At 39.1% G+C, this 26,436-nt stretch overlaps 1 protein-coding gene across 1 annotated transcript in view; it reads right to left on the minus strand.

The window, feature by feature from the left end:
• LOC306855852 (poly [ADP-ribose] polymerase tankyrase-1) overlaps nucleotides 1–26,436 on the minus strand; it is a 125,625-nt gene that overhangs the window by 20,686 nt on the left and 78,503 nt on the right. The window contains exons 6-16 of the mRNA XM_079394772.1: nucleotides 19,310–19,404; nucleotides 18,096–18,162; nucleotides 16,482–16,668; nucleotides 14,893–15,014; nucleotides 14,523–14,614; nucleotides 14,322–14,400; nucleotides 10,549–10,720; nucleotides 10,371–10,450; nucleotides 8,606–8,751; nucleotides 8,295–8,460; nucleotides 5,416–5,635 (exon numbers count right to left, since the gene is read on the minus strand). Coding sequence (XP_079250898.1) covers nucleotides 5,416–5,635; nucleotides 8,295–8,460; nucleotides 8,606–8,751; nucleotides 10,371–10,450; nucleotides 10,549–10,720; nucleotides 14,322–14,400; nucleotides 14,523–14,614; nucleotides 14,893–15,014; nucleotides 16,482–16,668; nucleotides 18,096–18,162; nucleotides 19,310–19,404 — 1,426 coding nt within the window. The remainder of the gene's footprint in view (nucleotides 1–5,415; nucleotides 5,636–8,294; nucleotides 8,461–8,605; nucleotides 8,752–10,370; nucleotides 10,451–10,548; nucleotides 10,721–14,321; nucleotides 14,401–14,522; nucleotides 14,615–14,892; nucleotides 15,015–16,481; nucleotides 16,669–18,095; nucleotides 18,163–19,309; nucleotides 19,405–26,436) is intronic.

The following is a 26,436-nucleotide window of genomic DNA, read 5'->3' on the forward strand; positions in this document are numbered from 1 at the left end:
CAAGGGGCTTTCCCTTAATAAATTCAAATTCAAAGTGTCAGCAGCAGAAGTATAGACTGCATTAGCAAAATGGGCTCATTGCTCAATGCTGCATTTTTGAGGTAATTTATGTACATATTTGATTTTATGGATAAATAAAAAGCCATTTAATTTTTAATTTTTTTTATATCGCATAGTAATACTACATAAAAAAACAAAAAGGCATTTTTAATTTACCCACAAGTGTTACTTCATAACCAGTGTTGGGAAGGTTACTTTGGAAATGTAACATGTTACAGTTTACAAGTTACCCTATTTAAAATGTAATAAGTAGTGTAACAATTTCAATTAATTTATTAAAGTAATGCAACTTTTTACATTTGATTACTTTTCTAAATTTTATAAAGCAGGTAGGGTTAACATTACAGTAGTACTCTACACTGATAACTGTCAGACTTTCAAAATCCATCTTCTCTTGAATTAAGATTATAATAATTTAATTTCAAAGCACAGCCACCACAAAATCAGACTTTAGCACCTTTTTTTACTTTGAGATCATCCTGCAGTTAAACGCAGATTTAAAATCATAAGATATAGTTTAATAGCTATGGTACTATTTTTTAAAACAAATCTTTGCATAGCTATGACAGGAAACACTGACATCTAACAATGCTTTGGAAAAAACTGTTAATCTTAAAAAATAAAGCATATACATAAACCCAAATAGAAACTAAAACGGTTATCAAATAAGCATGTGTCCTTCTGTGTCCCATTGGTGTCTCATATTTTAAAGCAGCCAATGCAATATGGGAAAGAAATCAATCAAATCTTTATGTGAGTGAAAATATTCAGATGTAAACCCCTTTGTAATCGTTAACATTTTAAAAACATAAGTAACTGCAATTTAATTACTCATTTTGCTCAGTAACTGTGATTAGTTAGTAATTCCATTCCATGTAACTAGTTACTCCGCAACATTGTTCATAAAATAAGATTAATTACAAATCAAAACAAAATGCGGTAACACTTTATTTTAAGGTGTCTTTGTTACAGTGTACTGTAACAAGGTAAATACTGAAGTGAATAATATTAATTAACTACATGTACTTATATGGTTAGGTTTAAGATTAGGGTTTGGTTTATGGTTAGTTGCATGTAATTATGCATAATTAATTGTTATTGTATTGCTAAGTACATGTAACGTGTAACAAGGACACCTTAAAATAAAGTGTTACCCAAAATGCAAACAAATTAATTTGTTGAGTAAACATTTTACCTAAAAAAAAAATTACGTTTCAGTCATTAAAAAAATGCCCAGAAATGAATCAGGATTGTAATGCATGAGATCCTGCACCGTCAGTCAGAACGAATTAATTCGTCTTACGATTCTCCCCGCAGGCAAATGGCAGATGAGTGGCGTGTTCTCCAGGCAGGGGTCACAACCACCACGTTAGCCACGGCCCATTGCTCTCCGGTGGAAATAGCGAATGTGTGCTAGCTGGAGTAAAATCATGTGTCTATATCTCTGCCTGATGGTTAGGGCCGTCACCCACCTGCTGCTGGCCTGGCCTAGCAAGATAAGTGGACTGACCAGAGCACTCACTCCATCTGTTCAGTGACATTTGCTGATCTGTGCTGTTCTGCACGCAGTGTGAGTCCTGCTATGAGTCACTGGCATGGCTGGAGTGTTGTGCAAATGATGATCTCAGAGCAGCACTCTCCTATTCTGAACTCAGATCTATTTAACACCCTCAGGCTTCTGGATAATTCTTTTTAGCCTGTAGTTATAGTTATAAAGTGAATTATCATTATTGCTAATAATGTATTAGAAATTAATTTCCATGCATGTAAACAAAACCCTGCAATTATATATTACTCTTCTGTGTGTGTGTGTGTGTGTGTGTGTGTGTGTGTGTGTGTGTGTGAGAGAGAGTGTTTACATATTTATGATAGTCATGTCCTCTCGAACATTCCAGCTGCAATTGTATAATGTTTATTATAGGATGCCAACAATTATTATCATCATTATCATTATGTTAGTTCTAAATTTTCTTATTATTATAAATATATTTGAATTAATTTGCCTCATGCTTGCAAAAACACAGATGCAATTGTATATTTGTCAGGATCTTGGACCTGTTTTTGTTGTGTTTTTGCTCCCCATGTGTTCTGTGACCCAGTTTCTCCCTCATGTTAATTGTTAATTTGATCCCAGGTGTGTCTCATTAGTTCCCTCGTTATCCTGTGTTTATAAGCCCCAGTCCTTTCAGTTAGTTTTGTCGGTCGGTGAAATTGTCTTCCCTGTCCGTGATGTGTTTCCTGTGCCTCCCATGCTCCTCGTTGGATTAAAGATTCTCGTGTTTGTGAATTCCTCGTCTCCTGGTCTCCGTGTTTCCGTGCTCCCGGGCAGAGTGTGACAGAACGACCGACCGAAAACAGTTACCTCCGTTTGTACCCTCCGTTTTGTTTTCTGTTTTTTCCCAGTGTTTTTATTTCCGTAGTGCCCTGATGGATCCCTGTTTCCGGCCCGAATTCCTCCTCCTCCTGCTGGAGCAGGGGGACCGATCTCTCGAGGACCATACAAGACTGTTCTTGTTGTTAGCGAACACCACCAGCTACCCGGACGACGTGCTCTGCTCATTCTTTCATGGAAGCCTGAACACCGCGTGCAGAGCGCTGTCGTCCGAAGATGGTCCTCGAGAGGATTTCGCCGCCTTTGTGGAGTGGATTCTGGCGAGAAACGGATCACCCCTCACAGTCTCTTCAGAGGATGATCTCGCCAGATCCACTCCAGACCCAGAGCCCAGCCCACCATCTCCCCGCGGTGCGGAGCACCAGCCCGAGCCCACCGATGACGGAGAGCCATTTCCCGCCGCGATCTGCGAGCCAGCGCGAAACCGAGCGACTGAGCGGATGATCGCCCCGGAAGTTGAGCCCAACCCGTCAGCCCAGGTGCAAGAGCCGGCATCAGTGCCCACCGCGAGGGAGCAAGCCGTGGACGGTGTGAGCGCGGAGTGGAGCTCCGCCCCCTGCACCGCGGCTGAGGGTGAGCTGAGGACAGATCTGGGACTGCTGGACAGAGAGGGGGCGTCCGAATCTCCAGTGCCGGCTCCTCTAAAGTACCCTCCAGTACCGGCTCCTCGCAAGTGCCCTCCTGTGTCCCCGCTGGTCCCGTCCAGCTCTCCTGCGTCCCCGCTGGTCCCGTCCAGCTCTCCTGCGTCCCCGCTGGTTCCGTCCAGCTCCGTGCTGCAAGGTCACCCCCGAGAGTCCGCGCTGCCCGAGCGCCCTCCAGTGCCGGCTCCTCGCAAATGCCCACCCTCCCACCCGCTCCTGCCTCCTCCACCGCTGTCGTCTGGCAGCCTCCCCGCTCGCCCTCAGCCCCCTATCGGTACGGTGCGAGCCCCGTGGGTCTGCCATCCTCCAGCGTCGCCGGGGCTGGAGTATCCCTCACCTCCGCCTCCAGCCTCCGAGGCCCGGACTCTTCCTCGGCCCGTAGACCCAGTGGCTCCACCTCGGCTCCTAGCTCCCTCGCCTCCACCGTCACCCCTCGATCCACCAGCTCCACCGGGCTCCCTCGTCCCTCCGGCTCCGCCTTGGTCGGGCGTCGACCCGCCATCGCCTCTGGACTCCTCTCCTCTGGCTGCGCCTCGTCGCTCCGTCCCACCGGCTCCGTTGGGCTCCTTCCTCCCTCCAGCTCCACCTTGGTCCTCAGTCGCTCCGGCTCCGCCGCGGATCTTCGGGTCTCTGCCTCCACCTCGGTTGCCAGAGCCCTCGGCTCCACCCTGTCCCCCCGGATCCTCGGCATCCCCCTGGCTCGTTGGCTCTCCGTCTCCGCCTCGGGCTCCTCCACCACCTGCTCCGCCGCCATTGGTCGGCCCCCTGGAGTCGGCGGCCATCCCTCCTCCATGGCTCCTCCCTCCGTCGGCTCCACCGTGGGCCATCTTCACGGCTGTGGCCTGGGTCCAGCTGAGCGCCTCCTGCTCCGGGTCCCTCCTGTCTCTTCCCTGGCTCCTCCCTCCTTCGTCACCGCCTTGGTCTCTGTCTGCTGGCCCCCTCCCGGGTATCCGTCCTCCTCCTGAGCCGCCTCCCTAGTTCCCACCCGCCCCTCCCCTTTGGATGTTTCTATGGTGCGAGGACGCACCTTCCGGGAGGGGGGCGATATGTCAGGATCTTGGACCTGTTTTTGTTGTGTTTTTGCTCCCCATGTGTTCTGTGACCCAGTTTCTCCCTCATGTTAATTGTTAATTTGATCCCAGGTGTGTCTCATTAGTTCCCTCGTTATCCTGTGTTTATAAGCCCCAGTCCTTTCAGTTAGTTTTGTCGGTCGGTGAAATTGTCTTCCCTGTCCGTGATGTGTTTCCTGTGCCTCCCATGCTCCTCGTTGGATTAAAGATTCTCGTGTTTGTGAATTCCTCGTCTCCTGGTCTCCGTGTTTCCGTGCTCCCGGGCAGAGTGTGACAATATTATTATTTATAATAGTCATGTGCTTCAAACTTTACAGCTGCAACTGCATGTTTACTATGTTTACTCTTTATAAATAATAAAAAAAAAATAAATAAAAAAAAAACTATAAAATAAACAACGACAAAATAATAATATGCACGGCTTTGGCTCCAACATATTCTATAATATTAAATAAAATTCTTCTGAATAAGTCACAGATAAGAACTCTATTGCTAATGTCTTCTGTAGAGCTTCTTATAGCTGAACTGAACTTGTTTCATAATTAACTTTACACTGTGGAACCAAATCTGAGCTGAGCTGAATAATGACACTATTGTCTTTTCAGAGCTGCTTTAAAGCAATTTGAATTTGTATTATATTTGAAAACCTTTGCATCAATGATTGTTATTTATCATTTTATTACTGTGAAGCTGCTTTGAAATAATCTGTATTGTTTAAAGGGTTATCTAAAAAGTTTTTTTTTCATAGCTACAACGTACGTGCACGTGAATGTGAACGACTCTGGAAAACTTAAACATAGTCTCACAAATACAAGAACACCCATGAATAAGATGGGGAAGACTCACATAAAGAGATTATTCTGAATAAGACTTTATCAGGGACATGAGCCATACGGAGAATATTGTTGTGCATGTAAATGTCGGTGACGGTACGAACCGTGTGGAAGTCTTAGACAGATTTAATATTTGGCAAGGAAGCCTTTGAATCCCTGCCTGGAAGCTAGGCTTACACAGCGCTCAGAAAGGGATGAGAGCCAAGATTTAATTCAACATGTCCCCCTTTCTTTCCTTGTGGGTTTCCTTGCCTCACCTCTGGGGTGGGATGATATCTCACACACTGCTTCAATGCTTTTGTAGAAACGCAATTCTCTGGATGATGTACAGCTAGATTTTTCCATTTGAAGGAGAGAAGTGCTCTCGTTTCTATGTTGAAAGCGATGGCTCAGAAGGCCGCAGAATGATTTTTCATTACCTGCCAGGTGCAGCGGAGTCGAGTTGCGTCCCTGTGTGTCTCTGCAGTTGATGTTTTCCAAGCTGCACAGTTTCTGGACCCGGGCCAGGCAGCCTTTTTTGGCGGCATCCAAAAGCGCTGCATCTCCTCTCAGCAAGTCCTGGATATCTGTGTCCCCCTCCTTCACCATGTCCAATGGAGTGTTTCCGTCCCGATTCTTCTTGGTGGGGTCTGCTCCATGCTGAAAGAGATAAGGACATTGAGCGCAGATCCACAGAGAAGCCTGAAGGCTGACTTAGCACTTAGCACTGTTAAGATCTCTCTGAGGATTTATTCATTAAATGATCAGTGCTCAATCATTTTTTGAGATTTCTCTAAACATAAACATAGTATATACAAATACAGTGTGTGTGTATATATGTTATGTATTGTAAAATATATAAAATGCATCTGCTGGTATAAATGTATAAATATTAATTGTTTATGCATACTTATGTTTATATATTTTTTTTACAAACATAAATAAACCTTCACATTTATTTAATATTTTATTGCTTTAATGTTTTAATGTGTTTTTAAATGTCACAATTTTTTTTTTTGAAAAATGATTTGAAGAATGTTTACTTTTAAGAAAACTCTTGATCAAATTGCATCTTTAGGCCACAAGTACTGAATCTAATAGTTAAGGTCCATTAATATTTCAGTTCCCTGTAAAGCAATAGATCAAAGAGAACTGATTTTAATACCCAGCAAATGAATTACTCCAAACTTAATTGATTTCGAATCAGAATCAAATCAAATGCAAGACATTGTGAATACAGTCAGGTCCATAAATATTGGGACATCGACACAATTCTAACATTTTTGGCTCTATACACCACCACAATGGATTTCAAATGAAACGAACAAGATGTGCTTTAACTGCAGACTGTCAGCTTTAATTTGAGGGTATTTACATCCAAATCAGGTGAACGGTGTAGGAATTACAACCGTTTGCATATGTGCCTCCCACTTGTTAAGGGACCAAAAGTAATGGGACAATTGGCTTCTCAGCTGTTCCATGGCCAGGTGTGTGTTATTCCCTCATTATCCCAATTACAATGAGCAGATAAAAGGTCCAGAGTTCATTTCAAGTGTGCTATTTGCATTTGGAATCTGTTGCTGTCAACTGTCAAGATGAGATCCAAAGAGCTGTCACTATCAGTGAAGCAAGCCATCATTAGGCTGAAAAAACAAAACAAACCCATCAGAGAGATAGCAAAAACATTAGTCGTGGCCAAAACAACTGTTTGAAACATTCTTAAAAAGAAGGAACGCACCGGTGAGCTCAGCAACACCAAAAGACCCGGAAGACCACGGAAAACAACTGTGGTGGATGAACGAAGAATTCTTTCCCTGGTGAAGAAAACACCCTTCACAACAGTTGGCCAGATCAAGAACACTCTCCAGGAGGTAGGTGTATGTGTGTCAAAGTCAACAATCAAGAGAAGACTTCACCAGAGTGAATACAGAGGGTTCACCACAAGATGTAAACCATTGGTGAGCCTCAAAAACAGGAAGGCCAAATTAGAGTTTGCCAAACGACATCTAAAAAAGCCTTCACAGTTCTGGAACAACATCCTATGGACAGATGAGACCAAGATCAACTTGTACCAGAATGATGGGAAGAGAAGAGTATGGAGAAGGAAAGGAACTGCTCATGATCCTAAGCATACCACCTCATCAGTGAAGCATGGTGGTGGTAGTGTCATGGCAGGGCATGTATGGCTGTCAGTGGAACTGGTTCTCTTGTATTTATTGATGATGTGACTGCTGACAAAAGCAGCAGGATGAATTCTGAAGTGTTTCGGGCAATATTATCTGCTCATATTCAGCCAAATGCTTCAGAACTCACTGGACAGCGCTTCACAGTGCAGATGGACAATGACCCAAAGCATACTGCAAAAGCAACCAAAGAGTTTTTGAAGGGAAAGAAGTGGACTGTTATGCAATGGCCAAGTCAATCACCTGACCTGAATCCGATTGAGCATGCATTTCACTTGCTGAAGACAAAACTGAAGGGAAAATGCCCCAAGAACAAGCAGGAACTGAAGACGGTTGCAGTAGAGGCCTGGCAGAGCATCACCAGGGATGAAACCCAGCGTCTGGTGATGTCTATGCATCCCAGACTTCAGGCTGTAATTGACTGCAAAGGATTTGCAACCAAGTATTAAAAAGTGAAAGTTTGATTTATGATTATTATTCTGTCCCATTACTTTTGGTCCCTTAACAAGTGGGAGGGACATATGCAAACTGTTGTAATTCCTACACCGTTCACCTGATTTGGATGTAAATACCCTCAAATTAAAGCTGACAGTCTGCAGTTAAAGCACATCTTGTTCGTTTCATTTGAAATCCATTGTGGTGGTGTATAGAGCCAAAAATGTTAGAATTGTGTCGATGTCCCAATATTTATGGACCTGACTGTATATCTGAATCAGAAAATCATTGCCATCAAAATCAGTTACAGTTTTAGATTCAGTGGATGAGAAAAGTACATTTCTTTTCTGCAGTTTCTACCAAAGCCAACCTCAGCAGTTCTACTTCAGGAAACAAAGTGACATGTTTGGTTGAAGTCTAATGTGCATATTCTTTACAGCTCTGAAGCTGAACCTCTCTGTGACAGTAACCTGAAGTACGATGAAAGCAAGACAGCATTAAAACCGACGTCTGCTCAACGGTGATAATCCTGAAGCCCCTGCAGCGGTTCACACTGCATTTAAAAACTTTACAGTGTGATAAAAACCCTTAACAACTCCAGGCTGTCAGACGTCTAAAAAGAGATATCTCTTGAATTAACAAGTATGCTGAGTGACGTGAGAAGGTCAGTGTTCAGCCAGCAGGAGTTGTGATGACAGTACCTTCAGAAGAAGTTTGCAGATCTCGTATTTGCCCTTGGCCGCCGCCTCGTGCAGCGGAGTGAACTTCCACAGGTCGGCCACATTGACAGACGCTCCGTGTCTCACCAGCAGCTCCGCCACTTCGTAATGGCCGTACGAGCAGGCGTTATGCAGCGGCACCAAACCTCTGCCAACAGACAGGGAATTTGAGATAAATAGTGACAAGAACATTAAAGATTATGTCCTGGTGCTATTAACTCATGCGCTGACTGTTAATGAGGTTCACTCCACAACGGAGGGAGTTTCTGAGCAAGAACAGCAAGAAATCTCACCCTTTGTCTTTGGCGTGAACATCGGCGCCGTGGTGCAGAAGATACTCAACTACAGTCACGCGATTGTAGCCGGCGGCAAAGTGGAGTGGAGTGGAGTGACGACCCTCCAGGTCTCGACAGTTCACATTCTGAGGGGAGCAAAGTTGCTGTGCAAGACAAAACCAAACAACATTAAACCAAATGCTTGATTTCATATAGCAAATACATCACTTTATTTTAGTGACGAGTGTTTAAATACATCCAAGAATTAATTTCATTTGATCTGCTTTTATAGGGTAGCAGGCCAGAATTATGGCAAGCGTCAGTAGAGATTCTGATTAATTGGCTGACAAAAGTCTAATTGGTGCTCTGATCTAATTACTTTACGCATAATGAGGCTTTCAGATAATGAGGATCTGATCGCATCAAAGGCATCCATCCATTCAGACATTTTTATCATCGGTTTCTAAATCACTTCAGGCTTATATTAGCAGTCAAAAAGTTTGAGCTTATAAAGCTTTTGATCTAAAGACTTATGCTTAAATTATTCATAGCACTTTTGTAGACTTGACTAACACATTGTATTTACATTAATCATCATTTATAACTGTTATAACATTAATTTTAATGAATTATTAATTTAAATTTCTGTTACATTTAGGAGTAGCTTATTAGTAGTGACATACACTACAGTTCAAAAAGCTGTTCAAGAAGTCTCTTATGCTCACCAAGACTGCAGTTATCAAATACAGTAAAAAAAGTAATATTGTGAAATATTACAATTTAAAATAACTGTTTCTATTTTAAGCGTTTTATATTTTAAAATGTAATTTATTCCTGTGATAACTACGCTAAATGTTCAGCAGCCATTATTCCAGTCTTCAGCATCACATGATCCTTCAGAAATCATTCTAATATGCTGATTTGGTGTTCATTGGTGTTGCTGCTAATATTTTTATTTAAAAATGTGATAATTTTTTTCAGTTTTCAGGATTTGTTGACAAATAGAAAAAGAACAGTATTTATTAGAGATAAATTTTAATAAAGTATTTATTAGAGATAAACTTTTGTAACCTTTTCTTTACTGTTGCTTTTGAACAATTTGAAGTGCCCTTGTGCCCCGAAAAACATTATTCAGCAAGTATAATAAATTTTCTCTCTCTCTCAAAAAAAAAAAGAAAAAAAAAAAAGACTGACCACAAATGTTTGAATGATAGTGTATAGTATTAAAAAAACTAAAAATTCCAAACTTTAGACTGAAGTGTATGTAACAGGATCCTGCGGTTTTTGTGCATGCTGGCTCAGCGTTTCTCTCTCTCACACACACACACACACACACACACACACTCGAAGGTGAGGTCTTCTTAAATCTACCTTGTTCAAGGTCATGAGTACGGAACAAAACACATTTAAGAAAAGTTTCATTGTCTGGGGTAAAGAAACTAAACTCATTCAGGGTATTTTTGTTCCAGACAAAAGCATATTAAAAAAAATTCAATATCCATAACCGCAGATATGTTTTCATCTCTATATAACCTGGAGCTGCTTTGTAGCACTACACTAATGAAAGCAGTCATAAAGGTTATTACAAGCATCTCTGTCTCTCAAATGAGTTAAGGTTTCTAACAAAAAAGAAAAATAGTTGCCCAAATTTCTCTTTCTAGAATTTTTTTTTTTTAACAGTTTCATGTTATATCTTGGCTCCACCAGATCACCACAGATTTTGTTTGGTTGACTGGTGGTCAACTAGTTGATTAGTTTGAAACCAAATTAAGGTGCCTCTCACCTTCACAGTGTCCATGTCTCCTGCTTTTGCTGCTTCTAAGAGTCTATAATCCACGTCTGAATTCCTCACTGGAATGTTTTCTAACAGACAAGCATAAATTACCGTGAATTTCCATAACTGTTAATGCATAATATCAAAGCCCAAATAAACATTCCCAAACCCCAGATTCAGTCTGTACCGTTTAGTATCTGCTGTACAGCTTCATTGCCCATCTGTGCGGCTGTGAAGCCCTGCAGGGAGACGATGGTGGGGTCGGCTCCATAACTCAACAGTAGCCTGCAAGTCTGCAAGTGTCCTGCCAGAGCCGCCCGGTGCAACGCCGTCTGACCCAGCGTGTCAACAGCATTCATCTATAAACAAACACAAAAAAATTATGGAAAGGAAGTGAGCAGACTGAAATCTCCTCCTCCTCACTGATCAGTGAAGAGCACATCTGAACGCAGCCCACAGAGCAAGACTTGGCCTCTTTTGAAATGAACACAAATATGAATTAATCAGACAAGCCCCTGGGAAACTTCCACGCTCCTTCAAAGACTATCAACACTGCTCAGCGAAGAAAGAAAGGGACGTGTATGGCGCGACTACAGTTCATTATTCTGTCTCAAACTTACTTTTTTTAAAAACTCAAACTCTCAGCAAAATCATGCTTTACTGTATGTGAAAAATGCACATGACGCAGTTCTCCACATCAAACACACAATGGCTTTGTTCACACTACAACCAATTCTGATTTGTTTTAAAATAAACGTGACTGATAATAATGCACGAACATTCATTTTGTGAAAAACTGAAAATGAAATTTCATCGGTGAAAGGATGCTTACATCAGAGTATGCTGAATGTTAAAAATGTTCTTTGCAAATAAGTTATGCTTGCAGGATTTCATATAGCCTTGTCTTCTCCAAAAATATTAAGCAGGACAACTGTTTTCAACATTTCAACATGTTTCTTTAGCAGCAAATCAGCATATTAGAATGATTTCTGAAAGATTATGCGACAACATGAGATCATGAAGACTGGAGTCTTCAGACTGCAGAAAATCCAGCTTTGCATCACAGAAATAAATTACACTAAGTTTTATTTTAAATTGCAATAATATTTCAGAATATCACTATTTTTTTTACTGTATTTTTGAGCAAATGCAGCCTTATTAAGCATGAGAGACATTCTTTCAATCTTTCATTACATTTAAAAATTTTACTGACCTCAAACTTTTGAACGGTAGTGTACAAATCAGGTTAAATGTGAATTTTGTCCTGTCCAGAGCGATAAACTGCTAAACAGATTTCAGTCGAACAGTTTATACCAAAAATATATTTTCCTGTCAGTTTGAACAAAGCTACACATATCAGTCTAGATCTTCAGCTAATAAGCAGCTTCCACCGTCAGCTGATTTTCTCAGTAACTGTGTTTAGACAGCTTTATTCTTCATGCTTCCTGCTCTTCTTATTAACACAAAGCTTCTGCACCATCTGTTTACTGGTTCACACATGGTCTGTAAACACACACTAGCTACAATAGCCTCTTGTCTTTGAACCTCCAGCCTGACTAATTATCCAGTCCATTAATGTCACTTAAGTCTGGCCGCTGAAGTTTGGCAGCGAGCTGGGTCGCAACACCAGTTAACGATCGGATGCGTTTCCGAGGGGTCGTACTGCAACAGATGGATGCTGGCTGATGATTGAATGATGGAATTCGGGTTTACAGCCGGTCAGCCTCCGTTTATTTATCATGCAGAAGAGCTGGGATGCGAGCACAAGGGAGGTCGGCTTTGAAAATCAAGCTGATCCAGGCAGCATAAAAGAGCCACACGGCATCAATGAAGAGGACCTCTTGATAATACAACCTTGCGTGAAAGTAGGACACGCAAGTTTGATGAACGGGGAGGCCCTTTAGATACACTCTCGGCTCGAACAAAGATGGCAGACTGGATGAGATTATTTACAGGAGTATCGGCTATTGGATGCTCTCAGCCAAGGCGGTAGCTGAATACCTGATCAGTTAGTCGATGCTTATCTGATTTGGCTCTCTGAAAGAGCTCCATTGATTTGGAAGTCTTTTACCCCTCTCTGCTCTGGAAAGGTAATGACATGACTGATGTAGCTCGTAAACGTCCTCCAGTTTCTCTGACACAGTCCAGCTGTGAGACCGAGGCAATATACCCATTCACTTTCACCAGACACTTTGACACTTCCTTTAAATGTGCAAGATTTATCCTTTAAAATGTATTACAGAAACATAGAGAGCTTTAAAAAAAGAGGATAAATACAATACAAAAGTAAAAACAACAATTAAATACAAATACAGTAAAAACAGTAATATTGTGAAATATTATTCTTAAAAAGATTATTCCTGTGATGGCAAAGCTGAATCCTCTACCATTACTCCAGTCTTTAGTGTCACATGATCCTTTAGAAACCATTCAAATATTATGCTGATTTGGTGCTCAAGAAACATTTATCATCACAGTTGAAAAAAATTGTGCTGCTTGATATTTTTGTGGAAACCATGACATTTTTCATGATTCTTTTATGAATAGACAGTTCAAAAGAACAGTATTTGTAACATTATAAATGTTTTTACTGTCACTTCTGATCAATTTAACGCATCCTTGCTGAAAACAAGTATTATTTTACAGACCCTAAACTTTTAAATGGTTCAGAATATTTAGAATACATTTAAATTCCTCAGCAGCCTGTTGTGAAATGAGGTCATTTCAGAGTACATCGGAAAAACAAATAAGAATCAAAATAGTTTTAGGCAATACAATTCTCGAAAGAGCTTAGAACCTTTTCATGTTTTCAAATTTATTTCATCTAGCAAACTGTGCTGTCTTCATTATCTCATCTAAACCAATAGTTTGGATTTAGTTTGTCTGTGAGGGATGTCAAATGTGCCAGGTCTGTGGAAAAAATGTAGAAGGCAACTTTTCTCTACACACACCGAAGCGCCAAATGATTAATTATGGGAAACAATAAATCAGGCAATTTAAGTTTTCATTCCTGTGCATATCCGACAAAAAAAACAAACAAATCTATTGCCAGGTTTGCTCTGATGTTTTGCATAATTTATGCATTTTTTATGCAGCTCCATCTGCATTAGTGGAAGAATGCAAATGTTAAAGAAAAAATAACAAACAAACTTCCTAAAATGCAAGTGATTTCAATATTTTTAAATCAACAAAACTAAGTTGACAAAAAAAAAAATTCTGAATCAGAACAAGTTCATGATTCCCAACTCTATTGATCAGATTTCAAGTAAGAGACCAATCTGCTGAAGTATCTTTGTAAACAGAGTGATAAATGTTTGACAGCTAATTGGGAAGATGTTAGCATATAAACACTTCCATACTGATGATGAGCTCTTCCACCTCAAAGCCAATTATCTTAAAACTGATAAGCAGGCAAATTACTCTTGACAAAAAAAAAAAAAGCAGTGCAGAAGTGCAGTGTTGGCAAAGCTCATTCTTCTTTCTTTTCCTCTTATAGCAGGAACGTGATGACTCAACAGCACACAACAGTAGATGTGACAGAAATGCTGCTCCACTGAACTGATTTTTCTCAGCTCAGGTGAGAACAGACAAAAAAAAATGCTGTGGTTCTGTAGAGGGGCCATATTCTACACTTTTTTTCCCCAGTAGACCACTTATAATGTCAGTCAATGGTGCTTGCACCAAAAAAAATCATAATCTATTTTAAATAGCCAATTACCTCCCTCTCTTTGACCTGAGCTGTTGTTAAATGGCAAGAGAAAAAAAAAATCAAAAAATCTCTTCTTTCTTCCCAGAATACAGGTTTCCAAAGGGTAAATAAACGTTGACAATTTTTCAGTACACTATCCCTTTAAGGTAGACTATATTGTGAGTGCCGGAGAGTGAAGCGAGGTGCCAGGTGTGTAAATGTGTGTGTGTATCTTGCTCTGTAGGCACTCAAGAGCAAATGCAGGTATGTACCTTCACCCCGTGTTTCTGCAAAACCTCCATGATGTCATTGTGCGCCCGTTCTGCTGCCACATGGAGAGGCGTCATGAAGCTGCACAGGGAATAAGGAGAATATAACAGAAGATAATGAGAAAGAAAGACAGACCTTAGCATCAGTCTTAAGGGGATAAACATTTGCCATTTGATAAACACTTGACAAGAACATTCACTCACTCTTTGTTCTTCTCATTGACGTTGGCTCCTTTCCGTAGCAGCAATTCGGTGACCTGTTTTCGTTTTGGGTGAGGTGAAGCGACAGCACAGTGCTGAAACACAGGAAAGAGGCCTTGTAAGGGCTACAGTTCACTGCTAAATCTTTTTGGTAACACCATTCACTATCACTGCATAGAACAGAGCAGCGTGGACATCCTGTCTAAATATCTGTTGTGTTTTAAGGAATAAAAAATGTATTCATAGAGGTATGGAATGACATGAAGGTGAGTAAATGATGACAGGAATTTTATTTTTGCACTATCCCTTTAACATCTGCTTTCAACCTGATGTCTCAGCTGGTGAGCTTTGAAGTGAATCAGCAGGGGCTCACCAGTGCCGCTTCGTTCGTCTGTGGGTGCTTGAAGTTGATGATCTCCAAAGCCAGGGTCTTCTTCACCTTGGTCATGTCTGCTTCCCGTGCCGCCTGAAGAAGAGAGTGGCCCTTAAACTCGTCTGCACCGGAGGAAAAAAAGAATATTTAGAGAGGTGATGCAAGACGCTCTGACAGAAGCCGTTGGTAGACATAATTCATCAAGACAAAGCGTGAAAAAAGTAATTGAAGCTTCACAGCTACAATGCAATCTGGCTTTACGGCAGCAAAAAATTGAGTTAGGATATCTAAAATGTATGACTGAATCTCCTGACCTGATTGAATGAATTATGCGCATTCAATTTGTAATGCTTCTGCTCACAAGAACAGCAAAGAGAGAACATTATTCCATCTACATGAGAGCTGTTTTACTGAACGAGGACAGCTGGGATTCGGCCAACGGTAATCCCTGTCGTGCTGATATGTAACAAAACATTGCAATTACAACAATTAAATGTCCTCTGCCATCATCTGCCAACAGTTAATCTGTAAAAACACTGTTAAATGCAATCTTTAAATGAACATACATTTTCATACTGTACATTATAATGTTAAAATGCTTAACTTGAAGCACTTAAAACGGTTAAAAGAATTAATTTGTTAAAACGATTAAATTTATTTTGTATTGTACTGATTTTTACACAAAATCAGCAAAAATAGTATCAGCCACAGTATGAAAATAATTCATTTTTCAATCATAATTTTAATTTCTTTTTTAAACAAGTAAATTAATATTGAGTAGTTTCATACAAACTTGTCAAATTATTAAAATTGTTTTAAAAGAAGTCAAAGTATGAAGCTTTGCATATCCCCAAACAAACACAAAAGGAGTATTGAAGATGATATTTAACTGGTGTATTAAATATTAGCACTCTTGGATCACAGCTTGAGCAATTAATAAGGACGGAGAACTGAGAAATAAATATTGTACTTTATTCATTTATATAGTATATTATCTATTATGTAATTATAGAAATATTATTAGAATTGATTTATATTTTCATTTATTTATATAATATTTTTAATTTACCAGACACTATCAAAAGTGAATAATATTACAACAAGAGTTTGCATTCTAAAATACTTGCAGCACAAGCTCAAACACAAATTCTACATAAAGGAAAATCTTTAAGCAGCAAATTGTGTAAAGTTTCAGTCAAAACTACATCACTCCACCCCACACTGGGAGAAGCCAGATGGAGAATTCACAGGCAAAATATATAACGACTTCGCCTGCCAACCTCAGCAGATTGGAGCTCAGCCTCCACTGCGCTTGAATAATGCAGAACGAGTGTATGTTTAAAGTCGTCTTTCTCTAAACCTTGATGTGTCTGTCTCGGTGCCAGTGAGAATGTGGCAGGAACAATCAGAGCCAAGTCGCGTCTAGCTCACTTACACTTGCAAGGTGAACAAGCAGGATGAGTTTTGTTGGCTTTGATGCCACTTATGCTGAGCAATGGTGAAAGATCCCAGTATGTTGTCTTTAATTCACTCTTAAGCAATAAGGAACAAGGCTGTTTTATAAGGCAATATATGCCATCTAAACTCACATGTGAGCCGCTCTTTGAGTTCTGGGGTTGGGGCCATGTCCACCGCACTCTTCCCATGGCAGTTGACCAGCGTGGGATCGGCTCCGTGACTCAGCAGCAGGGAACACACTTCCACGCGATTCTTGGAGGCAGCCTCGTGCAAAGGGGTGAACTGCCAGAGGTCCATGGCATTAACGCACGCCCCATGCTACAGAAAAACATTCAGGGTGAGATCACACTGAAAGGATGGTGGCAACTCTGACAGCCCAGATTCATTTTCAAATACATCGAGAGAACATTATGCGGTTCCGCTTGAGCAGTTAGAGCAGTTTTAGCATAGATTAAGAATTTCTATCTATTAGGGAGTCTACTATGCCCCAGAAGAAGAGTTAATAGCACTGAGGGAAAAGAATATCGGAATACATTTTTAGAAAATGGCAGTTTTCCAAAACGGAGACTTGCACTCAGAGGCAAGGGGTAAACAGTACAAAATGATTAAAGGGATAGATCGCCTAAAATGCTTTTTTCTTTACTATTTCGAATTCCTATCTACCATCAAATGCTAAATAAAATATTAGACTAGTTCATGCCCCATTAAAACATGAAAACCAGTGACAACTGATGTGACATGTTTTGACTGGCCATTTTTAAATATATGAGGTGGATTTTCAGTTAAATTTCAGTCTTTTTTTTTACAAAGATCTAATGGATGGACTTGAAGCTTGACAGAACCTGGCCACCATACACTTTCATTGTGGAAAACATTCTGCTAAATTTCTCCTTTTGTGTTTCATGACATGAGGGTGAATAAGAAAATCTCTTTTGGGTGAATTATCCTTTTAAAACAGAGAGAGATTCTTTTGAGCAGCAAATAAGAGGAGTGAAACAAAAGCTCCTGAGAAACTCAGCAACATGAAGATAACGTCAGGTGTTCACAATGCAGCTGTGTACGATAAGAGGATTCTTAATTGTCTTTCTGATCATTGCACAACACATTTAATCGAATATAATGATTGAGAGGGCTTAAGGAGATCTGGGGAGCTACTGATATTGTGATAAGCTCTCCTGAGGCTGAGAATACTCTGTTCTACTGCGAATCAAACTCCAAACATTGTTGTAGAGACAGATTGGCCACTCCGCAGGGCTCTGTTGACACACTGAGCATGGGAGAACACACCATGAGCATAGTGTTCCATATAACAGCTTTGTAAATAAAGGAAGCTGGGCTTAAAGGCCATACTCTAAGGAACTTCAAGCTCACGGGGGAGTTTGTGTTTGCACGGAAACAGAGTGAACTCTGACAGGACATGTAGATTGAAACTGCATGCAGGACATACACTGAATTTGTCACTAAAAATTCAAAATAATATATAATACAATAGTCTATAAATAATTCTAAAATAACTCGTATTCTCTCCACAGTGATGCCCAAAACACTGCATAGCATGGACAAAATATAAAGTATAGTACTATATATTATTTAAATATATAGTAAGTAAAGCAGGATTTTGAATCAATGCTTCATTGCATTGTGCCCGCTTAGGACAAGCAGCTTAACTGGAAACAGCATTGTTTGTCTTCCACACAGGTCACACTAAATTATACGTGCACACCCATTCAGGTTTTTGTCCTTACCTTTAGCAGTAGCTCTGTGACCTCGTAGTGTCCATATGAGCAGGCGTTGTGTAGAGGAACAAGACCACTAGGAATCACAAGAACAAAAAACACACACAAAATCATTTACACCAAAAATGTGCTTTTCCTTTAAGTAATATATGGACAAAGGAAGGCTATTGAGTGAATCTGTGTGGAGACGTGCTGATATTGCGTTTGGTCTCATTCTGTCTCGTGTATCTTGTCAGTGTCTGTGCTTGCTTGGCCATTTGTTGTGGAAAAATAAGGAAAGTGTGTCCAGCTAAATTCAATTATTATTTTGTTAGATGGGTATAAAAAAAAGCTTAGTTTACCGCGGCAGTTGTCGTGTGAAGGCCTCTTAGTGTGACGACCAAAGAGTGTAAAGACCATCGACAGAGACACCGGCAAAGGATATAAGTATCACTTTTTATTTCTCCTCTTTTCTACTACTTGTTTCACTTCTGTTTCAGTTTTTATAACCATTTCTTACTATGTGTAAGTAAGTTGTTGTTGTTTTTAGCATGTGTGTTTGGCAGTTTTATTTCTTAGGATTACTGATAAACTATACTGTCGTGATTTGTATTTGTTATCTTTTAGTTAAATAAAGTCTGAATTTATTATGTCTGTACAGGTCTTTTATTAAGTTTTAGTTTTATTTAATTTGAGTTATTTTAATACTTCAACAAACTAAATGGAAATTATATATATTTATATATATATATTTATATTGAATTTATAAATGTATACATTTGTATGTATTTATGTATGTATGTATGTGTGTGTGGTTGTACATATACATGCATATAGTTGTTTTTTGGTGTTTGGCTTAGTGTTATGTTAGAATCATTATTATACTCTTATTCCTTAATATTTTGAATTGTTTTTAGCTTTATTTTTAATTTTTTTTCATTTAAATGTTAAGGTTTGAAATTTTGTTGTATGCATTTGTCATTTTTATTTAATTTCTTTATTTTTAAAATGTGTATAGGTAGCATTTATAAAGTTTTAGCTGTTAGTTTTGGATCAGTTTTAGTTGTTTTAATACTACAACGATTGCTTCTGTTGTCCTCATTTGTAAGTCGCTTGGGATAAAAGCGTCTGCTAAATGACTAAATAATAATAATGATCCAAAGCTTTTACTAGAGTGAAAAAAAGTTAAATAGCTGATTGAGACCGGAAAGTAAGGAAAAAAAAGGAGACATAAGCAGACCTACCCTTTATCTTTAGCGTGAACATCAGCGCCATGTTGCAGGAGAAGCTGAACTATTCGGACTCGGTTGTATCCGGCTGCCAGGTGCAATGGAGTAGACTACAAAAAAAAAAAAAAGTAAACACTGTTGTGACAAAACTAAGATTTACAATATTGTTCAAAAGTTTGGGTCAGTGAGATTTGTATGTATTTATTTAGGAATAAATTACATATTTTAAACATATTAAAACAGAAAGCAGTTATTTTAAATTGTAATAATATTTCACAATATTACTGTTAATTATAAATATGATCAAATAAATGCAGCCTTGGTGACCATAAGTGAATATCATTCTATTGAGAACATAAAAAAAAAAAAAAAATCTTACTGACCTCAAACTTTTAAACAGTTATGTACACGGATCCAAAAAAGCCCTGATGACAACGCACCCCACTGTAAAACAGTGCCAAAACCCACTTTGCTCTTCTTTATATCTCTTTAAAAAGTATTAACGTTTTTTCTAAAATCGGGCTGCCTAGGGACCAAGGGAGGTCTTGGTTTGTCAAACATGGGAGGAAAAACTCATACGAGTTCCTCTCATCTAGAAAGAGCAAGGCTTATAACTGAATTTTGCTGCTCTGAGGCTTGTAAACCCACCTGACAATCCAACTCTGCGCAAGTCTTACTGTCTTACTGAGAATGATATAGAGTTGAAGTAAAAAGGAAGTGATTCAACAACACCATGTATCTATGTACCGCCGCACACAGCGGGTTTAACAACAGCTCCCTCAGCACAGCATGATAGTTACAAAAATTCACATCACCCGTATTCTGATGATTGTTTGACGAACAGTATTTGTTACATGAGCTAATTAAAGGCAGCAGCTGATATTTCTTTCAAGACAAAAATGAAAGAAGAGAATTTAAAATTAAAAGGAAGTCTGATGGCACAAATATTAAACAGTTCAAATGAAAAGCTAATCAAATTCTTAACTTTCAGACATCAAGTAATTAATGCATTCTGCATTCATGAACAAAACACAAACAAAAAAGAAAATCGACAAGCCAGTCGAAAACAATCAAACAAAATGAGGATCAGGTGGCACAAACAAAATCAAATCCCCATAAAAGTCTCCAATGAAATGCGACAAGCCACACGGTCGTAAACCATTACAGCGTTATTGATGCGAGCAAAGCACAATGCGCAAACTCCTTGTGTTCCCGCACAGTCTCCTGCGGTAAGCACAGATCATTCACCATACAGCTGAAATGCACAAAACGATGACAAATCAATCTAGATGAAATTGGAAAACTTTGAATTGTGCCCTTCAATTGCAAAATAATGATACAAATATGCAGTGACGAGCTTTCATAGGCATGCACACCAGGGTTTTTGAAGTTGTAAAAGACAAGAAACAAACTGAGTGAATATGTGAATGGTGGGGTGGAAAGCTGTAGCGGTAGAGGAGGTATATTTAAGCTCACTTATCAAGCAGGTGGTGCACTAAGCATCCTCTTTAGGACAGAGTTTTTACACCAGGGTTTACCCTCTAACACCTTCACCCCAATACACTGCATTCACAAAGCTGCAGTGTGTGACCAAAGAACCAAAATGGCCACATTGTGAAAATCAAACAAATGAAAATAATGAAAAATAAATCCAACAGAAATTAAAATAAGTGCAATCAAGCTCAGGAAAACAAAAATAAACTTACCAGCATTTTCTGAGATGTCGACTGATAGACAATGTCGCCAGAATGACGAATCAAAACAAAAGAGAGCAAAAACAAACAAACAAAAACAAATAATGACAATGATAGCATTATGTAATTCTGGCACACCCTGTAACAATTTCTTGTCTTTTGTCCTCTAACTTTACTTGAGACTTCGGTACAAGCACAATGTGCAGCACCACATTGGCAGCACTGTATTGTGACGGAGACTGAAATGACATGATTTCAACACAAAGAAGTTATGCGAACAGAGCAAGCAGTCCATCATTCTTTTTACTCTCCAGGGAGTTACAGCTGACTTGACAAAAGAGTTGGTACTGATTCAGTGGCACTCAACCAAAACTCATTTCAGGCAGCTGTGACAGATATCGCACATGTGCTGCTGGTTTGCGTGATTCATCCCGTGGCAGAACACTGTGGTCTGCTGACATGTTTCGATTGTCCACTAATTTGTATTATCAGTTCCAAAAACACCTTTAAATAGGGGGGGGGGGGGGGGGGGGGGGGGGGGAGGAGGAGAAAAAAGCCTATTTGTTTTCATTAAAAAAGTAAATATAAATAAAACTTTTTGTCTCCAACTTTATTAATATTAATGTTCAAAGCACATTCAAGCTGGTGCTTCTATTCCTAATAGTTGACCATTAACAATTGCATGCTTACCATCTGTTAAACAAACCAACAAGTATGTAAACTAATTCATTTTTAGCTGCAATGAATAAGACTATTTCCCTAACATCATGAATGTAAATCTGATCCATTTTATATAATAAATATGAACACACACCCATTTTTTTCTATACCATAAAGTCTGCTTCAAATGGGGATTACTTGCTGAATCAATCTAAACAAAACCCAGTTTTATTACGAAAAATTTTATATTCTCAATCTCATTTGGCACCACAGTTCTATAACAGTATCAAGGTCATCCTCAGACTGAAATGAATTAATCTGATATCATATCAACATTTTAACTACTTCCTAGGAAGCATTACATTTAAAAGTAACAGTAAATATAAGACGGCCTAAGACTGACCCTTGGGGAACACCTAGATAATTTTACCTCATGGAAAATATTAATTTGAGGATTTTCTGAACCTGAATCTTGCAGTAACAAGTAACGAGTCAGGAGGCTGGATCACCATGGCGACACAGTCATACAGTAGCCATGGCTACATTCAATCACTTTGGCCCTCCTGCCAATATGTCTGCCCTACCCAAAGCAAACAGGACTAACAGGAAAGACACATCATGCAGAGAGCACACATGTTCTCTTGTGCTCTCTGCAAAACAAAGTAAAAGACAAAACCGTTTAACCGTAGGCTATTAAATCTGCTTCTTGCACAGATCTTCCATCAATTTCTTTAAGAGCCCGACACGCCAGCAGAATTGTTGTCTCACTCGAGAGCTGTTCCTATTGAATCATTTAACATGAATGTGTTGCCTAAAGATGTACAGCTGGAAATATTACCCCTACATACTCCAGATCGCAACATCCTGACACTATTTAAAATGGGTGGAATGCTAAATTAGCTTTTGCTTTGTTTTAAGGGAATTTACAAATAATAAAACTCAGAGTACCCTCAGTGCATTTGGCTCTGTCACATAACATCTTTCTAGTGCTGGCAGAAACAGCAGACAGGTGAACTAGAGTGAAGATCTGTGTCGATTCAGATGGCTTCAAACAGAAAGCGACAGTAAAGCTATGTGGCAGCGTTGACCTTTTGCCAGCAGACCCTGAAGCATGAGAGTGAGACGTTCAGTGCAGGTCATTCAAATGAAAAAGTGTTTGGGTTATTCTGCCTATTCAAAAATAGGCTGCCAATAAGACAAATCACTGCACACTGAAGTCAGCACCGTCTGCAACAACACTGAGCCACTCAATCTTTTTGTTCTTTTGTGCTAATTTTTCACCATTGCACACATTGTGAAGGTTTGTGATAAGGAGAGGAAGGGTGTGAATTTTTGAGTAAACAAGCAAACAAAATTAAAATCTCAGGAAAAGAGAGAGATTGTAAAACAGTTCTATTGGCTTTAAATGCCTAATAATGTATAAATGCATAAATGTACAGTGCCCTCCAAAAGTATTGGAACAGTAAAGACAAAATTGCTCTGTTGGCTGTGGAGTCAAGACATTTACAAATATGATTAAACGATGAATATGAGACAAAACTATCTGATGTGAGCATAAGTATTGGAACAGTTGCCTCACAGGTCTTTCTAAGTGATCAGCTGTGTCCTGTTGCATTAATTCTTCAGATATTAAAAGCAGGGAATGTGTCGTATCAGTTATATCCATTGCTTCTGCATTCTGAATCTTGCATTCGATGATGACACACAAACCAAGATGAAGACGAGGGAGCTGACTTTGAGAGAAAAGCAAGCAATTTGGATGCTAAAAGAAAAGGAGGAAGTCAGTTAGAGCTCTAGCAAAAACAAAGGGCATGAAGAAATCAAGAGTTTGGAAACCACCAGTGACACCAGCAACCAACAATGACCTGATTGGCTGAGAAAACAACAGTAGTTGATGACAGACACATCATAAAAGCTGTGAAAATGAATCCTAAAAGACATGTCTGTAAAATCACCAACAGCTTCCAGAAAACTGGGGTGATGCTCTGACAATCTACTGTCCTCAGGAGACTTTGACACAAAATTACAGATGCTACACAGCAAGATGCAAACCTCTGACCAGCACCAAAAATAGAAAGGCAAGATTAGAGTTTGCAAAAAAGCACAAAGGTCAGCCAGAAGAGTTTTGGAACTGTGTTTATGGACCGATGAGACAAAGATGAACCTTTAACTAAGTGATGGGAAAGCAAAAATGTGGAGAAAAAAAGGGAACCGTATTGATCCCAAGCATACAGCCTCATCTGTAAAGCATGGTGGAGGTGGTGTCGTGGCATGGGCATGAATGGCTGCTTCTGGAACAGGCCCTCTCAACTTTACTGATGACTTAATGTATGATGACAGTAGCAGAATGAATTTGGAAGGGTACAAAACCATCTTGCCTACCAATATTCAAGAAAATGCCACCAGATTTATTGGGAAGTGCTTCATATTGCATCAGGACAATGACCCAAAACACCCTGCCAGGTCAGTCAAGGAATTTATAAGGGCAAAGAAATGGAAAGTCTTAGATTGCCCAAGTCAATCTCCAGATTTAAATCCGATTGAACATGAATTTCACCAGCTGAAGAGGAGAGTAAAGGCAGAAACTCCCCAAAACAAGCAACAATTGGGAATGGCTGCATTAAAGGCTGGGAAAAGCATTTCAAAGGATGAGAGTCTGGTGATGTCTATGGGTCACAGACTCACTGCTGTGATTGTGCGCAAGGGATCTGCAACTAAATAATAGCTTTTAATCTTTTATATCTGCCTTATGTTCAACTGTCCCAATACTTATGCTCACATTAATGAGTGGGATGAACTCTAAAAGTGCTGTTCTTTTTATTTGGTAAAACGTGTGTGTTGAAACGGCTAATAATAAAATGTGACATTCTGTAGTTTTGTCTCATATTCATCTTTTAATCATATTTGCAAATGTCTTGACTCCACAGCCAACAGAGCATTTTTGTCTTTACTGTTCCAATACTTTTAGAGGGCACTGTATGAACTTTGAAATGTCTATTGTCAAATGATCCTAAAAGTAGGGCTGGGTGTTTTTTCCGATTTTTTTTTTTATTAATTCGAATTCAATAATTTGCCATGATTTTATTTTTTATAATTTTTATTTTCAAAAAACTTTGGTTTTTATTTTTTTCAGCTTGTGGACATGTATACAGACTCATCTCCTGAGCCACTGCACAAAGGAACAAAATATAGCCAACACAATTAATCAGTGCAAATAATTTTAATAAAGCTCAAATATTTTTCAGTTTAGACTAGTGCGTGCTCGTTTTAAAACCCATAGCTCAGACAGAATCATCATTTCTATTCATTTATTCTAGGTTGTTAAAGACTTCAAGAAATTTAAAATCTTTATCCACTTTCATAAGTGGATGTTTTATTTTCTTTCACAATATGCTTTATTGTTATTAAATTCTGTGTTGTAGTATGTCTAATTATATGAATGCATAAAAACTACTTAGTTTATTCAAATTTATTCTTAAAACAGCCTTATGAAATGTTTTCTTTTTCCTCAGAAATTCTGTGTTCTGAATCTGGTTTTCAAATGAAGACATAAAACATTCATTTAATTTTTCTTTTAAATTATTGAAAATAAAACTATTTATTTTGGCAAACAAAATTTTACTATTAAAATTAAAACATGGAAATGTTGTGTGATCATTAATTAAAAAATAAGAGTTTTAATAATTTTAATAGTAGCCTAGTAGTAGCAGTATGTACACTCTGCTGAATAATAGTAATTTATTTCTGCCGCAGTGTCGGCAGAAATAAAACCGAACTTTTATTTTGACGGGTTTCCGGGAATACCTTTACAGTTCTGTGTGTATATGATATGACGCAAGTTTTACTCAAATCAAACGGTAAAATGCTCATTAAGTGACTGTCAGAGCAGTTCTAGAGCTGTTGTTCATATGTTTATGTCCTCATTTAGTGAGACGGCAGACGATGAAATGTCACGCGAGCTTCAGTCTGTGTCAAGTAAGCGAAACTGCGCGATATAGAGAGCAGACTGCTCTGTGCGCTTTCGAAACGCTCTTGCGGATGTCAAACACTGATCTATCAGCGCCGCGCTGCTTCTAGTCAAACACACCTATGCTGCAGGATTATTGGCTCACTGACGGTGATGAGATTAACCCCTTAGGTATCGAAATTTGGTACTGAACGACAAGACGTTTTTCGATACTCGGTGGTATCGAGGCAATTCGGTCGGTGCCTAAAAAGTATTGAACTCGATACCCAGCCCTACGTGTGATGCGCTCTGTGAAGGACCATATGTAGAATATATCGCTAGGTGCCATTCACACAGAATGCGCTTTTGTGTTGACAAAGAAAGAGATTTTATTTTTTTGCCATATTGCCCAGTCCTACCTAAAAGAAGTATAAAGTTTTACACGAAAACAGATTAATAAAATATAAAACCGTTTTCAACATTGATAATGATAAGAAATGTTTCTTTAGCATCCAATCAGCATATTAGTATGGTTTCTTAAGGACCATGTGAAAGCTGAAAATCAGTTTTAAAATCATAAGTATAAATTACATTTTAGAATATATTACAAAAATCTCATCATATTTCACAATATTACTGTTTTTTCTGTATTTTCGTTTAAATAAATGCAGCCTTGGTAAGTATCAGAGACTTTTTTCCCTCTAATCTCAGTCACCATTACACATCCTGAAATATAATTTAGGGGTATTAATATTACAGATTTTTTAGTGCCTAGAAAACAACAAAAACTCCTTGTTTTTCTTTAGAGTAGAAATATCCCTTTGTCCACATCTTTCCCTTGT

The sequence above is a fragment of the Barbus barbus genome (assembly GCF_936440315.1).
Source record: "Barbus barbus genome assembly, chromosome: 36".
Classification (NCBI taxonomy): domain Eukaryota; kingdom Metazoa; phylum Chordata; class Actinopteri; order Cypriniformes; family Cyprinidae; genus Barbus; species Barbus barbus.